The following is a 25,315-nucleotide window of genomic DNA, read 5'->3' as shown; positions in this document are numbered from 1 at the left end:
CCCGTCTCGTCCCAGTCCCAGATCATTGGAAAAAACAAAAACAAAAAATTATTCTGTCCGTCTCGCTCCCAGTGAAAACGAATCCCGCTTCCGCACCGCGGTTCAGTGCTCCCGCATGCTCCCATTTGGAGGTTAGCTTGATTAAAAAATCGCTGCGTTTATTTTACTGGTTAATCCCACTCTTGTATGTGCCGTGAATATTTATCACATACCGTCCCAATCCTGCGGTTAAAGGTAATATTGCCACCCATCCCATTTTCCCACGAGATTGCCAAAAAAAGTCACCCTCTAGGTCAAACGGGCCGCTGTCCTGCATGTTTTCCAAGTCTCCCTGTTGCAACACACCTGATTCAAATGATCAGATCATCAGCAAGCTTCATAACATTGGTCGGCAATTGTGATGACATTGTTTTATTGTAATTAAATATTGTTCAAAAACACATTTTTCTTGAACATGGAATATGTTTTTAAAGGAAGTGTAGTTAACCTGATATATAAATACTGTACTTATAAATACTTAAACTAAATAAGACTGAATGCCAGTCTATCCCCCACCATCATTCAAGACAGCCTGGCATGCATACTGTCAACACTACATCGAATTGAACAGCAGAAGGTCAGGTGAGCCGCTCTATTTTGTCTGATTTGAACTAATAATCTGACTGTAGTTAGTCCATTTATCCTCATCAGGGTCGCGGACATGCTGGAGCCTATCACATCCATCATCGGGCAGTAGGCAGAGTACACTTGAACTGGTTGCCAGCCAATTGCAGGGCACACATAGACGAACAGCCATTCACAGAGTCACACCTCGGAACAATTTAGTGTTCAATTAATCTGTAATGCATATTTTTGGAATGTGGGAGGAAACTGGATTACTAGGAGAAAACCCACACAGGCATGAGGAGAACATACTCCACACAGTAAGGCTGGGGCCTGGAACTGAACCCATGACCTCTGCGCTGTGAGGTGGACATGCTAATCAGTCCACCACCGTGCAGCCCGAGTTAAGTTTCATTTAGCAAATAGGTACTCCTAATATTGGAGATGTTTCTACTCATTTTAGACACAGTATCATACTCGGAACAAAATATGAGGTCCTGTATTGAAAAAGTTAAGGTTTAGCTTGTTCTTGTTGACCCAGTTAGGAACCTGCATAGTTTACCTTGAAGGCAAGTTGTCAACAGCCCCAGTGCTTTCTGCAGAGGCATACATGGTGGTATCATCGGCATAAATTGGTACACGGATCGACGTGAACTTAGATGGAAGAAAGGTGAGGTCCAAGTCTAAGGCAATTACCTTTTGGAATATCACATTTGAATGTAGTGATGTTTGAGAGTGTGCCATTAAACATCCATATTGTTTCCATTTGACAGATAGCTTCTCGTAAGGTTTACTCCAGTATTTTGAAAGGAGGAGCACATTAGCCCCGAAACACGAAATTTAGGGGTGCACATGAATCACAAATTAATTTGCGAAGTCAATATTCACATTTCCAAGTCATACTGTATATTGGTGAGGGTGTGGAGCTGAAGTTGGTCCAACAAAAAACATTAAACACAAAAAAACAGATAAAATTATTCAGCTAATTTCTGAGTCACACATGTACAAGTAGACGAAAAAAATATTTGCACTGCCTCAAATTCTGGGTGCAAAATGCTACCATTTAATGGCAGTCTGGAGACCTGAAATGGGTAGAAAACTAATTGGTCCGCTGTTTGGTCCGGAAAACTGCTCCCTCGTGCAGTGCGCTTACCCTTGCTTTCTTTCATAACTGTGGAAAAACACATTCATGAAAACATCATTTGAATATATGGAAAATTGGCTGCATCACAGGGTTTATCACATTTAAATGTTAGAATCAGGGTTTCAAGCTCAGCCATATTGATCATTTTTTATTCAAAGCTGCAATTCTTATCTTATCCTTACTTCTTTATGTGTTTTAATGATGAAATTAGAAAGGTTACTGCCCCCAGGCAATATGCTTCCTATTTACATAATAGTTTGCAATACTGTATCAACTTGTTTCGATATGTATTTCTTGAAATCCAAATATTATATTTACTTTATGCATACGAATAACTTTATTTGCTCCACAATTCAACCCCCAATCATTTTTACAATCTGTACTTTTGGATTGATATCTTTTTTTTCTTTTCTCTGTTAATTTTTGTGATTTTGTTCCTCTAAAAGCTTGTCAATCCCCTGTATTACTTAATATACAGTCGCAGACTTTTTCAGCAAATCTCTTGTACCATGCGGCATCTCAATTCATGATCAACCCAGGGGGCAATAACTTCTCGAGCACACAACCTTTTATTTGGAACATGATATCACAGATATTAATAAATCATTTCATAAAAGCGAATAATGCAGCCGCTGCATGGAAGGAGTCCACCACATTTTGTCAGTTTCCTTTTTTTAAAAAAAAAGTAATTTATGAAATCTTTCTCAGAGAATGTTTGATAAATTCTTTTAAAAATTATTTTCTGTCCAGATTTGGGAAGGCGTAAATTTGTGGCCAGTGCTACAACAATTGCACATAATTTGTTGCCTGCGTTGCCTTCTTGGATATTTATGATGAAATAAAACAATGTGAAACGTTTATTTTGTTAGTATTCATAAGAGGTTGTATACACCAATTTAAAAAAAACCCCAAAACAAAACATCAAAACAAAACACTCCCCCATGTTTTTCAACATTTTCCGAAATATCCACTGATTTTCGGTTTTCCTACAGAAAGCAAAGAAAGTTCTGTACACGAACAAGCAACAACATAATTCCTCATCATGAGCTGCAAAGTCAATACTCGGCCTCTCAAATTCATATCATCTCTGGAGCAGGAAAAACAAACAACAACAACAACAACAAAAGAAATCAACAAAAAACAAGACCAGCTGCCTGCCGCTTTACCTCTAGGACTCTACATTACACAAACAGCATTTGATATTCAAAACACAAGATATGTAAGAAATTTACTTTCCAAAAACTGTGAAAAAGTGCAATACAGGTTCAACTGGTAACAACTCAAAAGATTATTTCCCAAATGGAGTCCGAAATTTTTCTTTTTCTTGTTGTTTTTAATCATGCAAACCCAATTTCATTGAAATTGGGACCTTGTGTTAAACATAAATGGAAAAACTGAATACAATTATTTGCAAATCATGTTCAACCTACATTTAGCTGAATACAATACAAACACAGGATGTTTAATGTTCAAATTAATCATTAATTTAGATGGCTGCAACTTGTTGCAAAAAAGCTGGGACAGGGTCATGTTTACCACTATGGTACACCACCTTTTCTTTTAACAACATTCAAAGAACGTTTTGGACCTAAGGTCACCAATTGTTGAAGTTTTGGAGCTGGAATTCTTTCCCATTCTTGCTTGATGTACAGATTTCGATGTTCAGATGTCCTGGGTTTCCGATGTTGTATTTTATGCTTCAGAATGCGCCACACATTTTCAATAGGAGACAAGTCTGGACTGCAGGCAGGCCAGTCCAATACCCGCCATTCTTTTGCTACCAAGCTACGCCTTTGTAACACGTGCAAAATGTGGTTTGGCATTGTCTTGCTGAAATAAGCAGGGGTGTCCATGAAAAAGACATTGCTCGGATGGCAGCATATGTTTCCGTAAAATCTGTATGTACCTGTCAGCACAAATGGTGCCTTCACAGATGTGTAAGTTACCCGTGCCATCACAGATGCTGGTTTTTGAAATTTGACATCTATAACAATCCAGATGTTTCGTATCCTCTTTGGCCTGGAGGACACGGCGTCCACAATTTCCAAAGACAATTTGAAATAGGTACTCATCTGACCACAGAACACTTTTCCACTTTGCATCAGCGCATCTTCGATGAGCTCGGGCGGCAGAAAAGCTGGCGGTGTATCTGGGTGATAAATGGCTTTTGCTTTGCATTGTAGAGTTTTAACTTGCACTTATGGATGTTGCCTCGAACGGTATTTAATGACATTGATTTTCTGAAATGTTCCTGAGCCCATGTGGTGAGATCGTTTTTACACACGGATGTTGTTTTTTGATGCAGAACCCCTTGAGCGATCGAAGGTCACGCGCTTGCAATGTTGGTTTTCGGCCTTGCCGCTGACATGCAGTGATTCCTTCAGATTTTTTGAACCTTTTGATGATAGTATGGACTATATATGATGACATCCCTAAATTCCTCGCAATTGTACATTGAGGATCATTGTCCTTAAAGTGTTCGACTATTTTTCTCTTGGAGTGGTTCTCAAAGATGTGTACTTCGCCCCATCTTTGCTTGTGAGTGACTGAGCATTTCTGGTTCCAGTTAGCCTGTTCACCTGTGGGATGACCCAAACAAGTGTTTGATGAGCATTCCTCAACTTTCTCAATCTTTTTTGCCACTTGTTGCAGCGTTAAAAAGTCAAATGATTATGACAGTAAATGAAAACAGTTTAAGAGTTTCAACATTAAATATATTGTCTGTGTAATATATTCAATTAAATATGGGTTAAACAATTTCTAAATCAATCTATTCTGTTTTTATTGATGTTTAACAACACCCCTACTTGAGTGGAATTCTGTTTGTACATTCTCCCTCGTAAAAAAACAAAACAAAAACAAGGGACCCATTGTTAAAATCTCTTACATTTAGAATGACATTCATGATAATGGTTATTTGTGAGAAACATCACAAAAGTTGAGATTAAAAATGACCATAAATTTCTTTGGGTAACAGGATGATGGGAAAGTAGACTTGACATCGGGTTTGTGAACACATTTTTTTTTCTTCATACAAAAATGATGATGCGCATAAACTCAGTGGGAGTCCCATTCTAAAGGCCAACATGTCTATGACATGTAATAGAACCACAATGTTGCACTTAAGGGGCACCAGAAAGTTGTGTTAACGCCACAAAACATACACTCACAAACTTTTTTTTTTTTTTGTATAAAAGACAACTGGTCTGTTGTAGGTGATTGTTTGACTGCAATGTAAGGGTGTGTGCCAGGGAGGGAAGGACCTTGCGGGGGCAGCACCCTGAGTCCGAGTCACCTTTACCTCCCAACCTGCAAACACGGCGGTAAGGCTTTTAGAAGGGAGACCCCGCTGGAAAGAAAACTGCAAAATGTTAGAACTCCTTTCTGACGCTTTTGTCCCACATCAAAGAATGAGGGAATTTAAAAATAAAAACAACATATGTACATGTTTATAAGGATATGTACTGTATGTAAAAAATAAAGAATACAACAAGGTAGAAAACAATACAAAATCATGGTACAAGGTGATACGAACATACATGACTATATGTCGGAATAATGTTGACTTGTAAAGAGGGGGGATGTCCAATGTTCACTCCACTGAAACTGCCCAATAGATATACAAAAATGCACCCCCCCCCAAAAAAAACAAAATAGAAAACAGGAACGGTATGGACCAACATCAATACCAGCATGTTGTTGGACATTTGACATAGACGTGCATCGTCATGTGGCACCGAACAAACAAACAAAACATGTTTGTATTTTTGCTGAGGAAGTAAGATCACAATCATTTGAGTTCATTGTCTCCGAGAATGGTTCTTCATAAAAACATGAAGCGTCTCACTTTGCTTCCCACCAATGGTCATCTCCTTCCTGAGAGTGAGAAAGGTGAGCCGAAAAAAGTCCCTAGAAGTTTTTTTTGTTTTTTTTCTTTGCAGGATGAAAAAAAGGGATCGTGAGGGTGTGTATGGGGGGGCACAGAAGTCATTTTCTGTCCATGGGCCACTTGCTCCCAAAGGATTATTTTTTTTAATTTACTTTCCTGTACCAATGCTTTATCTGTATAGTGTGTAATGCGTGTATTTGTGTGTGTGAGTGCGTGCGTGCGTGTGCGCAGATGCTCATGGTGCTGTGGTGATGGCGTTGAGGTCCTTCATGAGGCCCTCCAAGTGGGCCATCTCCTCGGTCAGCTCGTCTGGTTCGTAGCTCTGAGGGAGAGGAACAGGGTTACTGCGAGGGGCGGGGGAGGGGCAGGGGGGCAGGGAAGCAAGCACCTGGAGGAGGGGAGGGGAGGAAGAAGAGGAGAGGAGGAGAGGGTCAGTCAGGGACCTTTCACGGAGGACATGGGGGCAGTCAAATGGGTGGGGTGAGGCGCGCTGGGGGATGATGGGTCAATGGGACTGATGCGTGGGAAGTTACATGACCAGAATGGAAGAGCAGATGAAAGCCAAGCATACCAGCAGAAGCGAAGCGAAGCGAAGCAAATAAATAAATAAATAAATAAATCATTCCAATGGTGGGTTTTGTAATTATCAGCCATACAAAAAAGTACATGGATTCATAACGTACAGCCAATAGAGGGTGAGAATGACATTAAAGAAGAATAAAGAGAGAAAGAGGAAACAGAAAACGTGGTTAAAATCAAAGTACATCTGAAGCTAGTTATACACTCCAGTGCCCAAAGAAAACTAGACATGGATTTGGAAGGAAAGTGTGCAAGTTACATTTCTAGCACTTCCATGTTTGGTCACTAAAAACAATTCTGTATTGAGCAGTGTGAGACTTGTCTGCAGTGTTACAGGCAGCCAGCGCAGGCCGCAATACTCACGCTATCTACATCCTCCAGCATCTTGCTGGTCTCTGGGACGTCGGGGGCGTTGGGCACGTTGACCATCATTGGCGTTCGGGTCCTTCCTAGAGTTCCAATGGAGGCTGTTTTAACAACATGGGGGTGTGTGGGAGGCCCTGAATCAGGTGAAGACACCAAAGTGGGGAATTCATAAGCATCATGTTGTTCAGACAAAACTGCTCAACTCTGTGTCGAACATCCAGTGGCGGAGCGAGGTCGGGGCCAGGGATGGCTACTCACTGGTCACCCTACACCGAGGGGAATATTTTGGATAGCTGTGACTTTGATGCCCTTTTCACATGGATGTGGTATCCAAAGATCCCTTGATACACTGTCACAATTCACACGACTTTTAACTCATTCACTCCCAAAGACGTACTTAGATGTCTTTTCAGACGCCACACATTTAATCCCAGCTCCTCATTTTATATTGACTGTACTTGAAAAGGGTCTTTTCAGACCCTTTTCAGACCCTTTTCAAGTACAGTCAATATAAAATGAGGAGCTGGGATTAAATGTGTGGCGTCTGAAAAGACATCTAAATACGTCTTTGGGAGTGAATGAGTTAAGTACTTATGTGAATTGTCCCCTCAAATATTATTACATCTAAAACCTTGCTTTCCTTGCACTGCTTATTTTCCTCTCCATTGTCTGCCATGACTGTTGGTGTTCCCGCTCTTGCCGCGCAGAATGGTGACATCTCGTGCTTTTCAATTACGCATGGCAAAAAAACAATCATACACATGTCCGATGCAGGACCGCATATAAAAGTGACATGAGTTGGATTTTGGGGGGGGGGGGGAATAATCGGAATTGAGCCGTTCAGACCGTCATAAAAAAATCTGATACAGGTCACATCCTGTATGGACCATAACATTTTGATTTGGTGGCATTTGCCTGCAGTCTGAACGTAGCCTTAGTTGTACTTAAACCGGATTTTATACTGCCATATACTACAATGTGAGTGGGCTTAATATTTTTTTCGGATCAGGAATCATATACAGGACAAAAATTTTTGTAAATAATTTTGAGGGACTCGATTTTTGTGAAAAAAATATACAAAATTAGTTCTTCACTTATGATGGATTCTTGTTCAGCAGTTTTGTGCTGTCCTGGATGGTCATTTTTATGTGAGAGTCAATTGCACTGGAAACAAAAATTACAGTTCTGAATGTGGTTATTTTGTTGTCTTTTTCAAACCCTTTGTTGTTGGGTTACAATGGCTGCTCTTTTATACACGCATTGAAAATGTATTGTCAAAAATGAAATACATTAAGTATTTTCTCCATATTTAAAGTCGTATTGTTGTCATAGTCTGGGTAGGAAGTGTGTGGTCCTATGCGGCACCCAATAACACTGATGAAAAAGTGTGGCCTGCTCCTGCATTATAATCTGCCCATCCCTGAAGTAAACGGTGAGATTGTACACAAAAGCAAAGCAACTGCGAATAAATTGGCTCTATCTACTATATAAAGCTTTGTAAAACATTCCTTGCTTGTATTATGAGTGTGTTGTGCCAGGTTCTGGATATGTGTGCATTTTATTTCAGGAAACCTTAACTGTGAATGGTTTGATAAACAATGACTACGCTCCTGCAAACATCTGCTGTATGCAACAACTGCTAAAAAATGCTTGTTTGATTGGCACCTTGGGAAGCACAGTAACCTAGCGGTTAGCATGTGTGCCTCAGAGTTTTGAGGTTCTGGGTTTAAATCTCATTCCAGCGTAGCAACGTGGAGTTTGCATGATAGAAGGCACTGTGAGAATGCCAGCAGGTGTTGCTCACCAGTCTGAGCTAGCAGGGGAGTGCTGGGCAGTGCAGGTGACTCAAAGCAAGGATGACTTGCAGCTGCAATGGCAGGCACAGCAAAGCTCTTCAGAGGGTGAGCGTGGGCGTGCGGGTGGGCCGAGCGCAGGGGCGGCAAGTTGCTGGTGTAGCAGGACTCTTCCTCTGTGGTGGTAGAGCCGTGGTAACTGCCCTCGGGGTCCGCCATGATCTCTGAGGGGCAGGAAGCCTGCGAGGAGGCGGCAGCAGGAGGAAGAGGTTCCGAACAAGGTGTATTCCTCACCGATTCTGGAGGACAGATGAGGATGGAAAAGAGACACCAATGAAGAGGCAGTTTTCTCTCCTTTCAGCATTGCCTGTGTTCAGAATCCAAATGTGTTGAAGGGAGTTCAAATGTGGGGTCATTTTTGGCTCACTGCATGTTTTCTATTGGTCTGTTGCCTAATGTAATCCAAAATTAAAAATATTGCCCGCATCTGGTGACAAGAAAAAAATTACATTTATTAAAAGATAGCACACTAAGGCTGTATTTCCACGTAGACCGTTTGGTCCGCTTTGAATGGACCGGGATTCGTTTGCCACACAGGTCCCCTACCTTTTAAGCAAGTGTGAATAAACACAAACAAATCCTTGTGCAGACGGTACCGGACCGAGACACACTTTTTGAGGTGGTCTTGGTACATTTCCAAACGAGCTCGGTGCGGTTCGCTACAGGTTTGAATACAAACGACTGCTGTACCAAATACAGGGTATGAGCGACTTTTTGGGCTGAACAAGCTGCCGTAGCACGCCATCGTGGGAAACAGTAGCCCTGAGTGAATGTTGATCATACGTGATCCTTCATCTCTTGTTTAGCAATGCCGCCGCCAGCATGTTGTTGATCAAGGCATGAAGAGCACCAGCTCCTGCGGCTTACTGTCCGCATTCGCCGACGCTGATCCAAGATTTACAAAAATAGCATCGTAAAACATACATTGAATGAACTGCTCTTGGGCCTCAAAATTATTTTGCAGCTCTAATAACAGCACAATCATGCAGAGCAAGAATGCACCATGTAGGAATTGCATGTTTTCCTCCATATCAGGGTGTGCTATCGGTGCCGCCAGTGGAAGCATCACTCGTCAGACACGATGTGTTTAGAGAATATCGTTCACTTACAAAAAAATACAGTGTGAATTCAAAGAAAACTTTTCTGTTATCATAAAATGGATTTTTGTTAGGAAACAGAGCATAACTTGGCTTCCCCTTAAACCACAAGTGTACTCTTTGTCGCCATTCTGTCTACGACAATAACTTTTACAAATCACATCATATGAATTTCATAGGATGCGGCCTTGCAGTCAGTAAATGAGATGTTCCTTAATAAGCAAATCAGCATTTACAATGGACACAGTTCCTGCTAAAAGAAGCAGCCTTGTACAAAACAATCGATGAATTTCACACATTCCATTTTCAATGATAGGCCACAATTAATGGCCAAAAAATAAAAGCTACACTAAAAGAGAAGCAGTAACAAAAATGCACATCTGGCTGCTCAAACCTGGCCATATGTTGCTTCCCACTACTGTCACTTCCCTTGGTCCAAATCATCTCCACTCTAAAAAACACTCATGTCGTACAGCAACAGATGGTGCTACAAGTCTAAACCCATTTAATTGCAACTTTGATGGCAGACTTCACTGAATTAAGTCTGCGGTAGGAACCAGTAATACAGGTGAAGCGGAGAACAATGGAAGTGGTGAAAAGAAGCGTATGAAGGTGGAAACATGCTTTTAGAGTTAAATGAGTGATCAAATGAGTGTTCTGTCCTCTTTTGCAATCCCTTCAAGGACCAGCATGGGGCAGTGTCTCACCTGTGGAGTCCACCCTGTCAAGATGGGAGATGGGGCTGCAGGCATGCGGGCGGAGGTGCCCGCTGCCTTGGTGGTAGAGGTAGCTGCGCGTGGGCGACGCCAGGCTGCCCATGTGATAATGGTGCTGATGGTTATCGAGGGAATGGATGGGATGAGCGCTAATTACAGCTGTGGATTCAAACGGACATGGAGGTTTATCATGAGAGAAGGCTACTGATGATGAATGGGGATGTGCCGCTACTCACATACACAAACGCACTCGCACACTTTCATACTCTGTCAGGAACAAAATTGTCAACAATAAATTAACCCCGGAGAACCCAAGAACCCTTTTCTTCTTTGGAAAATGATGAATTATACATTAAATGACTGCTATATGTTCACTGAACACCAAAATATATGTTTTTTCAAATATTCAATGCTTTAATCCTAATTTAGGACGAGGGCCAAATTTGACCCTTTGGGATTTAAGGGTAGCATTTGAGTAGCAGAATTTATAGGGGCCAAATTAGACCCCGTGGGTTCTCACGGCATAAGATGTCAGACATCTGCGGTGTTTCGATTTGTGCATTTTCTCAGAAGAGGTTTCAAAGAAACAGATCACTAACCGAAAACAATGACGAGCTCACTTATCAAACACACATTGAGGCACACCTATGGTCACGCACACTTACGCTGAGGTGGCTGTGCATCAAAAGGCATCATCATTTTAGGCCTCATCCCCCGCCGGCCTGCAAGGGTTGACATGCTGTCCTCTGATTCATGGCCTAAAAAGTATGGTGGAAACCAGCCCATCAGAAAGAGCTGCTACTCTGCCCTTTTGGAGATCAAGCCATTTGAAACCATGGGACATTTCAAATATTTGTTTTAAATTTTGACCTCATTGTAAAAAGATATTGCAAGATAGTTATTAGATTAATTCAATGCTTCTGATGCAAGAAAGTGTCGAGCAGTGACTGTCAACATGGTGTGTATGAAAAGCATGCATATGATTGGCAAGATGATGACGAAAAGCACCAAATAAATTCACCGGTAAAATGCAACGCAATCAATGCAGACCTCTGCAACATTTCTGTGGAACTGTGTAAACCTAATTGAACACGAGCTGTTTTTGGCTCCCAAGGAGCATAAAAAAATATATGGGCTGTGAGTATCGCAGTATGCTGTCTGTAACTGTTGTTGCTTCATGTGTGTTAAACTACCAGCTGTTAGAGGGTTTATATTTATAGCATCCATCCTAATGTCTGTTAGCCTGTCTATGGTGTTTTAATATTCTGTGATCCTAACATAAGTTGTTTAATTCTCTTGCTTTATCGGGAACGGTTTGAGAGAGAGCCTTATATTTGCACAATGTTTCAAACAACTCTCATTTCTTGACCGCAAGAAAGAACGGCCACTGAGGGATGCTTCAAAAGATACTGTATAATCAGGTTACGCGAGTCAAAAGTTTGTGATAGGGGCAAAACTATAAAGAAAAAAATATATGGTCTCTCTATATCACAGATAGTCATCCATCACGGGTGGCTCTGGAATATACCTTCAGCGATAAACGTTGGTTCACTGTACTTTTTTAACTATGCCAGCACCATACAAACAACACCTTCCAACTTTTCATGAAAAAAGACTCAAACCCCCCCCTGGCATCTAAACAATCTTCAAGCTAAAACCCAGCAGCAAAAGTGTTTGACTCAAAAGCTCGAGTCACACTGCGTGACCATAACATTCAATGAACTGCTATTCTCCCCACAGACTGACCACGGAAGGAGTTTCGCCTCTGTTGCAGGTGGGGGTTGCTCTCCATCCCGCTGTCAGCTGGAGTAATGTCTTGGGAGGTGCGGGGGATGGGTGTTTCGGTCATGACTGGGTTCGGCTCCGGTGACTTGTCCATTGGTTTTAGCTCCAGCCGCTCATGGTGGATCCAAAGATCGGGCGGTTTCAGGTCTTTGGAGTTGCCCTTGTATTTGTGCGAGCCGTTGGAGGACTTGGAGGCTGCCCGCTTCCTGAGTGACAAAAAGGCAGGGGAAATGGAGAAAACAACCTCACGCTCAAGAAGGCCATCGGATCATGAAACTGTCTGCGGTCCGTGTAATGTGATCACCTGAATGTTACAAACAGCAGAGAACAGTCAAAAGCGTGGGCTGATATGATCAGAATTAAGCACAACATACACTACATAAGCCATTTCTTTTTTTAACAATGATTGGTTGAGAATTACGACTGACTGGGAACCTTAGCGGAAGTAGCAGACTTCTGTTATTACAATCCTTGTTGCCTCATAGGGACTACAATTGGTAAAAAAGAGTCTGAGCTGAGCGGAGAAAAGCGGCAAACTCACGATTCATTGATTGAAAGGCTTATGGACAAAAACAAAAAGATCATATGTTGACGTGTCATATATTTTGCTTACTTTTTCTGGTGTGAGGTGGTGCGCCGTGTGCACAGGAAGGCACCCACAACCACCACGATGATGGTGAACGCTCCCACAGAGATGATGACAACGATGACCAGGATGTGATTTTCACTGTTTCCCATCCCCGATTTGCCTTGAAAGAGACCACTTATCACTTAACATGGCAACCGTAAAGGCAGTACACACGCTGAGTCCTGAATGCATTAAAGAAATGCTAATTGATTTATAAACCCAACAAGATTCAAAGGTCTGCAGATTCCTATCCAAGAGTGCCACTATTGGAGTTATTGTTTTTAAAAAGATTTGCTTCAATTATAGTAGTTACCACAGCATGGATGAAGCTAGGGGCCTCTAAGACGGCAAAAAGTGATGACAGTGGCCCAAGAAAATAGTACTGTATTATCAATTGGTGGCTTTGAAGTGGTGGGGCCCAAAGCGATGTACCTGTATTTTTTTTCCAGGCCGCCAAATGAATCAACAGTCAATTCTGCACAACTGACCCAATTTCTGACCATCAACAAATCTGTTATGACGGCCATTCCTAAATATGGCCACTTGTAAAATATCTTCCGTTTGCACGCCATTTGAGTGTACTTATCATTTGTGTTGGTGAAGCTGAAAATGCGGCAAATCTTACCAACTGCTGATCCAGGATCAAGGGGGAGTTGGTTGCCTGGAGGTCCAGGTTTCGATGGCAGATTTGAGGCTGTCAGTGGACACAAAGAGTGGCTTCATGAGGCAAAAATGTGCCCGACACAAAGTCTTTAAATTGATGAATGGCTTCTGGTCCTGTCATATCATACTGCGTATGGTAGGTCAATGGGCTATACTGTGATCAAAAACTTTCTCTGAGCAAAAGCCAAAGCTTATATACCAGCCCAGAAGTTGGAAATCTTTGGTGAGAAGAGCAGTCAGCATTGGTACACACAAAGATGAAGTGTGAGCGGAGTTTACCTTGGTCATTTGCCATTTTGTCAGAGGATTCAGCTTAAGAAGCACAGAAAGGGAGAAAAGAAAATGAAAAAAAAAAACAGGTTAGCTCAAAAGAGTGGCAAGGGAGAAGGAAACAGAGCAAGAGATGAAGCCTGTGAGGAGGCGGAGGCAGTAAAATTTGAAATTGAGTCAAGTAAAAAACAAAAAAACCCAAACAACCCCCCACCCCAGAAGTGCATTACAGCAAAGGCAAGCAGAAAATTAAGTAAAACAAAGTTTCCAACAAATCGCACAGACCTCTGATTTCAAACCCTGTCAAACTTGATGAGGCTTTCAATGAAAATGCTTACAGCCAAATTGTGAGACATGCCCCTCATCTATGGTCAAGAGTAAACAAGAGAGTAAAGACTTTGGGAATCAAAATCAACAGAAATGTTTCTTCTCCACAGGAATAAAATAAATAAATGAAAAAAAAGAGGGATTATTTTAGTTTGAAAATACAAACTCACGGATCGAGCTCCAAATGTACAATGTTTTAATGAGATCCATCAGATCTAAACTTGTTTTGGTCACCGACAGAGAGGTATGAGTTTAACAATACATGTACCACTATACTAAGAAGTGCATGTTACAGCACATTAATGTTCGATTAAGCAGAAATCACGTCCCGCCCTTTCAGAGGAGTATTTATTGAGCTTCAGATAAGGGAAGGCATAAACAATGTCACCCTCATATTACAAATTCTATAAAGTGAAACTGGAGTGGCTACATCAAATAAAAAGGGCAATCATGGGGAAACAGCAAGAACTGAGACAGACTAGATCGCGTAAAGGAGATCATCCACATTTAAGGTGAAATCGTCTTAAAAACTGCAGCGTCATCTTGGTGTTGAGGCTTCGTTCATATTCACATACAGTTCTTTGTGTTCATCTTAGCAACAGAGTGGTTAACCTGCCTGTCAGACCTCATCTTGAAGCTTCCATCACATTGCTACTCACTATAAAACGCAAGTTACTCTTAAGGCCTCTTTATGCTTCCGCGTTTGCGTGGCTGACAAAAGCCGCAGTGCATAACGCGACCGACGCACCTTGTCGTGCCTCCGCAACACGCGGCGTGCACGTGACACATATTGTCACTGCGCGTAGAAGGCTATGCACAACGTCTCTCGCGATTGGTCTGCTTAGTCACATGCCGCAATGATGTACTTTCCCCGATGTTCCTCAGTACCACCTACGCCGCTACCTTCTTGATCGATATCGCAATGCCACGAAACGCATCATCTTTTCATCCAGGTCCATTTATTCGAGCAATGTTCCACTGTCTCCATTGTTGTTGCTTTCTTACTTGTTCCACAATTAAAAACGACTTGTGGAATTGGCCAGAAAATGCAGAGGAAACTCCACCCTGTGGTGTCCGAGCCAAAATCAACCAAAGCGACACCCCCGACTTGGAGTGAAACTGCAGCTCATTTTCCCAAAAATGAGGGTGGGTTGTGCGTAGGGGTGCGAAAAATAGTCAACCCACACAAAATTGGTTGACACAAAAATGTATGCCTGTTTTTAATATTTGGAAAAACATATTTGTCTCATCCTGAACTAATGTTTGGCCATGCTTGTGATACTGCACAGACAACTGTTGCTGATGGCAACAAAGCTCGAATAAGATGATGCTTCAGATTTGTGGTCATATTAGACTTGAAAGGGAGCAAAATTTGGTTTCATGTATTATTGCAGAGTGGAGCTGGTGAAGATTGGAGCCTTGAACATGACCCGCCTGATGACAAGCCGGCGGCTAGACTCGGTGGATGCCTGCTTCAAGGTACCAACAACACAGCTTTAAATTGGTGTGTCCATCCATCCATCCATCTTCTACCGCTTATCCGGGGCCGGGTCGCGGGGGCAAGAGCTTTAGCAGGGAAGCCCAGACTTCCCTCTCCCTAGCTACTTCTTCCAGCTCTCCCCGGGGGATCCCGAGGCGTTCCCAGGCCAGCTGGGTGACATAGTCACTCCAGCGTGTCCTGGGTCTTCCTCGGGGTCTCCTCCCGGTGGGACATGCCCGGAACACCTCACCAGGGAGGCGTTCAGGAGGCATCCGAATCAGATGCCCAAGCCACCTCATCTGGCTCCTCTCGATGTGGAGGAGAAGCGGCTCGACTCTGAGCCCCTCCCGGATGACCGAGCTTCTCACCTTATGATCCGCCTGTCGATCTCTCGCTCCCTCCTGCCCTCACTCGTGAACAAGACCCCAAGATACTTAAACTCCTCCACTTGGGGCAAGATCTCTCCCCCGACCCGGAGGGGGCACTCCACCCTTTTCCGACTGAGGACCATGGTTTCAGATTTGGAGGTGCTGATTTTCATCCCAACCGCTTCACACTCGGCTGCGAAACGCTCCAGTGAGAGTTGGAGAGCCCTATTTGAAGGAGCCAACAGCACCACATCATCTGCAAAAAGCAGGGATGCAATACTGAGGCCACCAAAACGGACGCCCTCAACGCTTCGGCTGCGCCTAGAAATTCTGTCCATAAAGATTATGAACAGAATCGGCGACAAAGGGCAGCCTTGGCGGAGTCCTACCCTCACTGGAAACGATTCAGACTTACTGCCGACAATGCGAACCAAACTCTGACATCGGTGGTATAGTGATCGAATAGCCCGTATCAGGGGGTTCGGTACCCCATACCCACGAAGCACCCCCCACATAACTCCCCGAGGGACACGGTCAAACGCCTTCTCCAAGTCCACAAAACACATGTAGACTGGTTGGGCGAATTCCCACATACCCTCGAGGACCCTGCTAAGGGTGTAGAGCTGGTCCACTGTTCCACGGCCGGGAAGACTCTGCTTCCTCCAAGGAAGACGTGTTGGTGGAGTTGAGGAGGTCTTCTAAGTACTCTGCCCACCGGTTCACAACGTCCCGAGTCGAAGTCAGCAGTGCCCCATCCCCACTGTACACAGTGTTAGTGGTGCACTGCTTCCCCCTCCTGAGACGTCGGATGGTGGACCAGAATTTCCTCGAAGCCGTCCGGAAGTCGGCTTCCATGGCCTCACCGAACTCTTCCCACGCTCGGGTCTTTGCCTCGGCGACCACCGAAGCTGCGTTCCGCTTGGCCAGTCGATACCCGTCAGCTGCCTCTGGGGTCCCACAGGCCATAAAGGCTCGATAGGACTCCTTCTTCAGCTTGACGGCATCCCTTACTGCTGGTGTCCACCAGCGAGTACGAGGGTTGCCGCCACGACAGGCACCAACCACCTTACGGCCACAACTCAGATTGGCCGCCTCAACAATAGAGGCACGGAACATGGTCCACTCGGACTCAATGTCCCCCGTCTCCCCCGGAACATGGGAAAAGCTCTGTCGGAGGTGGGAGTTGAAACTCCTTCTGACAGGGGATTCCGCCAGACACTCCCAACAAACCCTCACAATACGTTTGGGTCTGCCAGGACGGACCGGCATCTTCCCCCACCATCGGAGCCTACTCACCACCAGGTGGTGATCAGTTGACAGCTCCGCCCCTCTCTTCACCCGAGTGTCCAAAACATGCGGCCGCAAATCCGATGATACAACCACAAGGTCGATCATCGAACTATGGCCCAGGGTGTCCTGGTGCCAAGTGCACATATGGACACCCTTATGTTTGAACAAGGTGTTCGTTATGGACAGTCCGTGACGAGCACAGAAGTCCAATAACAAAACACCACTCGAGTTCTGATCGGGGGGGCCGTTCCTCCCAATCACGCCCCTCCAGGTCTCACTGTCATTGCCCACGTGAGCATTGAAGTCCCCCAGTAGAACAAGGGAGTCCCCAGCAGGAGTACTCTCCAGCACACCCTCCAAGGACTCCAAAAAGGGTGCGTATGCTGAGCTGCTGTTTGGTGCATATGCACAAACAACAGTCAGGACCCGTCCCCCCACCCGAAGGCGGAGGGAAGCAACCCTCTCGTCTACCGGTGTGAACGCCAATGTACAGGCACTGAGCCGGGGGGCAATGAGCATGCCCACACCTGCTCTGCGCCTCTCACCATGAGCAACTCCAGAGTGGAAGAGAGTCCAACCCCTCTCGAGAGAACTAGTACCAGAACCCAGGCTGTGTGTGGAGGCAAGTCCGACTATATCCAGTCGGAACTTCTCTGCCGCACACACCAGCTCGGGCTCCTTCCCTGCCAGAGAGGTGACATTCCATGTCCCAAGAGCTAGCTTCTGTAGCCGAGGATCGGACCGCCAGGGTCCCCGCCTTTGGCTGCCGCCCAGCTCGCATTGCACCCTACCCCTTTGACCCCTCCCACGGGTGGTGAGACCATGAGAAGGGGGACCCACGTTGCCTCTTCGGGCTGAGCCCGGCCGGGCCCCATGGGTGTAGGCCCGGCCACCAGGCGCTCGCCAACGAGCCCCACCTCCAGGCCTGGCTCCAGAGGGGGGCCCCGGTGACCCGCGTCCGGGCAAGGGAAACTGAGTGCCATCGATTTTATCTATCATAAGGGGCTTTGTGAGCCGTGCTTTGTCTGGTCCCTCACCTAGGACCTGTTTGCCATGGGTGACCCTGCCAGGGGCATAAAGCCCCAGACAACTTAGCTCCTAGGATCACTGGGACACACAAACCCCTCCACCACGGTAAGGTGACGGCTCACGGAGAGGAAAAAATTGGTGTGTTTTGATGTGAATTGACATTGAACAAACGTAATCTTGGTTACACCATCACTTCTTTCGGGGTTATTCTACTGAATTGTGATTGCTCGGTGCATAGTAAAGCCTCTCCAGCCACGTTAGCTTTGGATAGCTTGCTGCCTGTGTCGAAAGGGTTGTGTAAAGTGGCGTAGTTACTGTGGGAAATGGGAATATAAAATAAAGAGCAGGCAAGCGAGACAGTCACGGCCTGATCCCTTATTGGATTTAATTTTTTTTTTTTTAATCAGTGCTCGTGCAGACGACAATGGATGGCTTGTACAAAAATGAATATGACAGTTTTGTTTAAGTGAGAATTGTGTCAAATACATCAGTCTTGGCCAACATATCGCGAGCCGAAAGAAGCCTTTATGCTAACATTGTGCTCTAAGATACGCAACATGTTAATTACCGCTTGAGTTTTTTGTTAAGTGGTCTCAGGTCAATTGAAGCGAACTACATTATCTGTAATGTAAGCTATTATTATATGAGGGAGGTGGTTATTTGTCTTAATGGATTATTTGGAGGTACAGGATATTTACTCAAATTGAATGCATGTAGCCCAATGGAGTGGCCAATGAGTGTGATTAAGCAAGAATATAGCATCTCCATTTTGATACGATCTGACTCTTGTAAACATTTTATTTGCCAGTCCCAATCAATGTGTGCTTTCAAATGCACCTCATATTTAGTCTGAATGTGGAGAAAAACTCACTCTTTGGGGTCCTAAACTGTACAGCCTCAGATGTTGGGCCCATGCCCTTTGAGTTTCGAGCCTCGATCTTGAAGTAGTATGTCGTGTCTAGAGTAAGGTCCTGGATCTGGTGAGTAAGGCGGTTGCCCACCACGGGTTCAACAACCCAGTCGTGGTCCTCAGCATTGACATCTGTGCTGTAGTAGATGATGTAGCCTAGAAAGGGGAGTGCAGGGAGGTCAATTATTTGGTGTGATGGCTTTACTGGCAGTACTGCTTTCCATGCAGAATAGTGGATGACTTCAGACATTCCAAAAAAAATATATATATATAGTTGTTTTCTGAAACATATCTATAATTATAAGGCATTGTAAAATAGTCTTGCACAAACCTTTATAGGTCAAACTTAAAAACAACAACAAAAAAAAAGAAATTATGGAAAAAATCTGATGAAGTAGAAAAGAGTAGGGACATTTTTTTAAATCACCGCCCAAAAAACATTTTTTGGGACACATAAATCCATATCTGATCAAAATTTGCTGTTGACCAGTGTAACATTTCAGACTGAGTGTGCGGAAAAAAAATGGGATGAGACCGTGTGAATTTTTTTGAGACTCACCTGTGATCTTTCCGTTTGCCTCAGAGGGAGGCTGCCAGTTGATGATGATGGTGCGAGGTTTGTTCTCTTTGCTCACCACTGTCACGTCTTTGGGGGAGGAGCTAGGAACTAAGGAGGGAATTGACAGAGGGCATTCACCACAATAAAAAATCAAAAAAGAACCTTCATATATGTTCGTGTTCTTATATACACGAAGGCACCGTGTATGGCACCGTCTGGCACCGTCTGTTGGCATCTTTGTGCCGAGGAGCTAGGCTGAAGTGAGTGGAGGATATTTATTTCGTCCACTGCCCTGTCGTAGGTAAGTAGTAAAGCAGTGCTTTGGAACCCACAGCTAATAATTAACCCCTATAGGAGGGGTGAGGGTGGGGGAAGGGGTTTCCCAATGATTCACAGGTTTTCGCGGCTCGTGGTCGGGTTCAGTCTCGATCCTCCATCCAAGTGAATAGTGGGAGGAACAATGTAATGGGGAAAAAAGTGTCTATCATTTCATCAGCTTGCATCCGACTATGATATAATCAATGATTAGCTATGATACGTGAGAGGTTTATGTGTTTTGTCACATTTTGATGCATGTTTGCAGTGCTCCTACTGGTTTCAAAGGTGGTTCCCTGGGCTGTCATGCTCCATGTGCTGGTGCGTCGGCCTTTGGTCACCATAACGGAAAACTCATACAAGGTGTTGGGCTTCAGTCCTGTCACCACGTGGCTCAAGCTGGTTGTGTTGGCAATCTGTGCACGGGAGAACAAAACACATGTGTTCAAGTCTGACAGACTTCAGAACATTCCATCATTTTGGGCTTGGATGTCTAATATTTTTATTATGTTGTTTCCATATAATGTGGTTCAATGGCTGCCAGTGTTATTACTTCATTCATTGCTAAAAGCTTTTGATTGTATGTGTTAGTTTCTGAAATAGCGATTATTACTGCAACATGGGGACTGGTGGTGCATAAACCGAAGAGGAAACCTGAATGTAAGGTTATGCATAGTGTGATTTTATTGTAATTTTCAATTGAGAAAACAAGGATCCACATAGGTGATGTGCACGCTATCCAAGGTGGCATTGTAGTTTCTGATGTCATTGCCAACAAATGATATTAAACATCAGAGGCCTCATAAGGCCGGGCGGTGTGTGTGAGCATTTTCACTTTGCAGCATTAGCGTGGAGGGGTTTGAAGTGAGATTTTTTTCCACAGGGCCCCAACGAACCTTCTGCAGAACGTCACGTGACCAACCAGAAAACTGGCTGTGGGATTTCCTGTGTGTGCAGCAACAACACCGATCACTACGCACTGATAACATAGTTGTTTGAAGCCGAACATGCTTGAATATTGTTTTCTTTATCGCTGGTGTCTTCAGACAAAAGTTGAATATCTGTATGTCTGTTAATTCATACAGACAGTGGCCCCCCGCTGTTTGCAGGGGAATGGAACCGTGTCAGCCCACGAATAGCGATAATCAGTGAAAAACTGACCATCACTATACACTCTTACATATACCGCCACTAGACATCCTCCATGAAAAACAGGGTTTGCCCCCTGCTCTCAACAATTAAAAAAAAAACAATATATACTCTATATACAGTTTATATATAAATTATAATGAATACATTAAAAAAACTGTGAAAAACTGAACCCGCAGGTGTTGAACTGTGACCATGTGGGAGTCCACTGTACATGTTGTATGACATACTGTATGAGAATATGAACGAAGAACAAATATTGGATATAGTCATCTTTGGGAGCATTTGAAAACATCTTGTGAAAATCAAAATAAATTGTGAATGTTTAGTATTTCTGAAGGTGTTTTTTTCCCCCCACTCTCCTGCCGTAGGTCTCTGGCAATGTCCTCAACTTGAAAAAAGTGGTTCATCCTGCCAAATCCGCACAACCCCAATTGCTTGGTGGTGCCCTTGCAAGTGAGGAAGTGCTACACAAAGGCAATCAAAGTTCTTGAAGAAGGATTGACTGGACTCGCAAGTGTGCGATTTAACTTATGTGAAGAGCAACAATTGATTGGGGCTGCTTTAATGGTGACAATATATTTAGCACAAATCTGTTACAGAGGCAAATGTTCAGTTTGACCATTATTGAATTCAAAGATCAACTCCATGGTGCTTGATGATTTCATTTTATGAAACGGCACCATCTATCCATCCGGATAAGGATGACCATGGCGCAGCAAAATCTGGCGGATTACAAGGAAAACCGGTCAACATCCGGCCCTACTGCAGTAAAAAGTGAAATTTTCTGCGTTGCATTAAATAAAGACGCTTTCTTAGAAACTTTCATTCTTCATTCTGCCGCTCTCACTTGGCTTCCGATTGGTCTCTCAACCAATCCCCGAATTCCTAGCTTGTCCCCTTGGGCTACCTGCCATTCACATTTTTGATAGTTTCTATGAAAAAGGCTGTCTTTAAAGAAACAGAGGTATCAGTGTTTTAAGGCTTGCGCTAAGCAATATTAATCGATATGCAGTATGGACTACTCAACAAGACTCTTACCTTCATTTTAGTGTTGGCAGGGATGTTGGTCTTCCAGCGCACTGTGTAATAGCGGTTATCTGTGATCTTTTGATTCTTGGGCAGCGAGTTGTCCGCCCAGGTGACTTTGATGGTGTCGTGGCTCAGCACGGAGGCCTGAACACCCACGGGTGGCATCATGGGGGTGGGATCTGGTACTGGGGTGTATGGAGCATGGAAGAGTTCGTACAGGTCAACATCAGGGTCTATGGGGTCTGCCCATTAGGCAGTAAACCCACATGCAAGCGCATAAATTAAAATGAGCAAATTAAAACACAAAGAAATGCATGGGATGGTCATTGGGTGGGAGTCCAGACGGGATGCAGGGTAGGACGGACAGCCAGGAAAATAAGGTTATTAAGTTAAAAGCAAGAATGGAAGGGTGAAAGGCAAAACCAAACAGAAGCACAATGAACATGGGATTGGGAAGGGTGAAGAGAAAGAGAAAAGATTCTATTAGAAAAACAGACAATGACCTCTAAAATCAGACAAATCTACAATATTTTAAATGTTGCTGTGTGGTATCAATATCTAGTACTACTGTGAGGGAAGGGAAGAAATGCCGCATTGATTACAGAGAATTATTTTACATACTTTCATTCAAATGTTCTTCGGTAACATGCTAAGAAACGTGCAATGTTTCATCTTTTGAAAGCAAAATGGCCACAGATACGGAACATTTCTTTGACATAAGGGTCCCCCCCGACCCTTGAAGCATGTGCTTGACTTCTTCAGGATCTTCACTCCATTAAGTGATAAAAGAATAAGCTCTGTTCAGTCATCCGCGATGACTCTCTTCAACCACCTGATGGTCCTCGCCCTGCAGGACTCCATTCACCGTTTGAAGCTCTTTGTGCCGCGGCGCATGGCGACGACCCAAGCATTCATGCGGTTATGGAGAGTACTGTGACTTTTGAGTGAAATGCAGAAGCTGCATTTTTTTTGTTTTTGTTTACCCAACTCTGGGAAAACGGAGTCCCCATTATTTGCACATGGATTAACAAAATAATAAAGAGGGTTCCTTTCCCTCTCTTCTAACTACCAGAGCATCCTTTTCACTTACATTAAGTCCAAGGGTTATAATGCATGCTCCACCCCACACTCCCTCAACAAAATTTTTTTTCACAGTTTTATATGTTTCCAAAGTATAAGTAGTATGTAGGTCAGCTTGTCTTTTTAATCCTGACTTGAACAAACTGGCAGGAAAAGAACGCGCCCCCGAGGAAGCAGCAGCAGACGATGGTGGAAGGTTTTTGGTTCTACTTTGTGAGGAAACGTTTGGATCTGACGAAGGGTTGCCAAAGCCACCACAGGGGGTCCGGGTGTGTGCAGCACTGTGCGTGTGTCTACGAGGATGTGAGGAGGAGCAATAGAGCTCACAGAGAGGCTTGTGCGTGTGTGCACTTAGACTGCCATCCGCCCTCAACGCATGCTGACGTGATTCATGTCGTCTAGCATCCCGTTCTCAGCATTGCAACAGTGCTATGGTGGAGACAAAGTGGCGCCATCAAGGCTGAGCGGGGAGCTGCGAGTCGAGATTTGAAAGGGGGGAGGGGGCAGACCCCCCTTTGGGACGCCGCAGGGATCTCATGCAACTTATCGTCATACACTGACACAAAGTGTGTCTGAAGTCTGCTTTCATAGACCCACACTAGAAAATCATTTGTGGCGAACACCGGATTGAGACTTGTGTTTCGGTCTTTAATTGAGATGTATGTTATAACTAGCTCGCCTATTTTCATGCCTGAGGGCAGCGGAGCTCTTACACACAAAGGGACAGCAAAAATAACTTGACAACAGACCATTGCGGCAAGTGAAGCGCCGTGTTTTATAGCTGGCCATACCACCTACCTCTACAGAGTCAGTTCAGCCATCACATTTCGAACATGCTCGAGAAAAGAAAAAACAGTTTGAGAGCCAAATTGTTGGCGAGCGTCTTTGCGACCTTGAACGAACTCTGACGAAAAAGCATTCACTACGTGCGCGCGCCCTCGCAAACGTTCTCCGCTCAGTGAGATGATACGGCCTTTAGGCAAACACTTGTTTAAAAAGAGGTCCTCCTTGACTTATTCCATCTTATTATGATTTACAGTTACAGTACCGGTACATTCGGTAGCCATAACATTTGGTGCATCTTTACATTCTAATGAGAACCAATTCAAGTGATGGAAAAATAATTCTGCTTTAACAATGGTGTGCTAAGATTGCGTTTACTGTCGTACTTGAAGTTTACAGTGGGGTCAAAATGCACTGTAGCAAACAGGGGTGTGGCTAATATTCGCAAAGTTCATTTGCTGAGCAAATCAAATCAAGTTGTGAAAGTGTACCGAATGTGACGTTCCGATATTTTAACAACTTTAACAACAAAGCTGTGAATATAAAGAGGTCAATCAGTCTTGCGGGTTTTTCGGTGGTAGATTTGTGCACCTCCTACCTGACTGTGGCCTTGTGATGGCACTCTCATATACAGGAATCCCCTCACCCACGTTGTTGAAGGCTTTGAGTGTGATCACATAGTGGGAGCTGGGGTCTGAACAAGAGAGATGCAAAGATGGATTTTAGCAATATAAAGTGATGCAGCTGTCTAATCAAGCTGAAACTCGAGAGATTCTCAACTCATAATGGCGAGATTAGCGAGAGAGGGCCTTTTGAATAAAATAATTCCTCTTGCTGCGATGAAGGCTTCAAATATGCATAAAGAGGCAATTTGCCACCACGAATAGATCAAGTACACCTTTTGAAACAAAGAGACTTTTTCCGCGTGACTTAGACATCCGATTGACATTAGCACTATATAAAAAAAATTCCAATGTCGGTCTTGTTACAATCACAAATAATGTCCGCATTGATCATATTTTAGGTCCTCGACCAATCATGGCTCAAACTCAGAAATATGCGAGCTGTGATTAGTCGTTACCTGAGCCCCTTCGGCAGTGTGATGTCATTTTCAGTGGACAGCAAGTGGCAAAATGGCCACCCCTTGTGATGCATTAAAATGGGTGGGTTTTGCTGTTTAATTTATATTCAATCACTACAATAATCAGAATGCCGTGTTAAGACTAGTGGGGATGCATCAAACATATTGATGTAAAGAATTTTTTTGGGGACTTAACTTCACCTTTAAATCTTTTTTTTTTGTCCCCGGTTGGTGTGGGTATCAACACACGCGGAAGAAGTTCAGTGCTCATTAATCCTCTAAATTGCCACCATGAATAAAATCGGCGGTGCACTTTAAT

General features: G+C 43.9%; 1 protein-coding gene across 2 annotated transcripts in view; it reads right to left on the bottom strand.

The window, feature by feature from the left end:
* Positions 1–2,297: 2,297 nt before the first annotated feature.
* Positions 2,298–25,315, bottom strand: part of neo1a (neogenin 1a) — a 155,716-nt gene continuing 132,698 nt past the window's right edge. Inside the window, exons 16-29 of one of the 2 annotated variants that reach the window (XM_086106542.1) lie at positions 24,514–24,609; positions 22,062–22,294; positions 20,149–20,287; positions 19,557–19,664; positions 18,959–19,153; positions 13,603–13,635; positions 13,286–13,354; positions 12,646–12,781; positions 11,994–12,238; positions 10,913–11,005; positions 10,239–10,406; positions 8,386–8,673; positions 6,579–6,715; positions 2,298–6,024 (exon numbers count right to left, since the gene is read on the bottom strand). In XM_086106542.1, the coding sequence (XP_085962668.1) occupies positions 5,872–6,024; positions 6,579–6,715; positions 8,386–8,673; positions 10,239–10,406; positions 10,913–11,005; positions 11,994–12,238; positions 12,646–12,781; positions 13,286–13,354; positions 13,603–13,635; positions 18,959–19,153; positions 19,557–19,664; positions 20,149–20,287; positions 22,062–22,294; positions 24,514–24,609 (2,093 nt within the window). In that variant the 3' untranslated portion in view covers positions 2,298–5,871. The remainder of the gene's footprint in view (positions 6,025–6,578; positions 6,716–8,385; positions 8,674–10,238; positions 10,407–10,912; positions 11,006–11,993; positions 12,239–12,645; positions 12,782–13,285; positions 13,355–13,602; positions 13,636–18,958; positions 19,154–19,556; positions 19,665–20,148; positions 20,288–22,061; positions 22,295–24,513; positions 24,610–25,315) is intronic. The other variant, XM_086106543.1, reaches the window with a different exon arrangement.

The sequence above is a fragment of the Hippocampus guttulatus genome, chromosome 3 (genome assembly GCF_054856545.1).
Source record: "Hippocampus guttulatus isolate MCC_2025c chromosome 3, RoL_Hgut_1.0, whole genome shotgun sequence".
Taxonomy (NCBI): Eukaryota; Metazoa; Chordata; class Actinopteri; order Syngnathiformes; family Syngnathidae; genus Hippocampus; species Hippocampus guttulatus.
The sequence above is the reverse complement of the archived record's forward strand: the minus strand, read 5'-3'. Positions and strand labels throughout refer to the sequence as shown.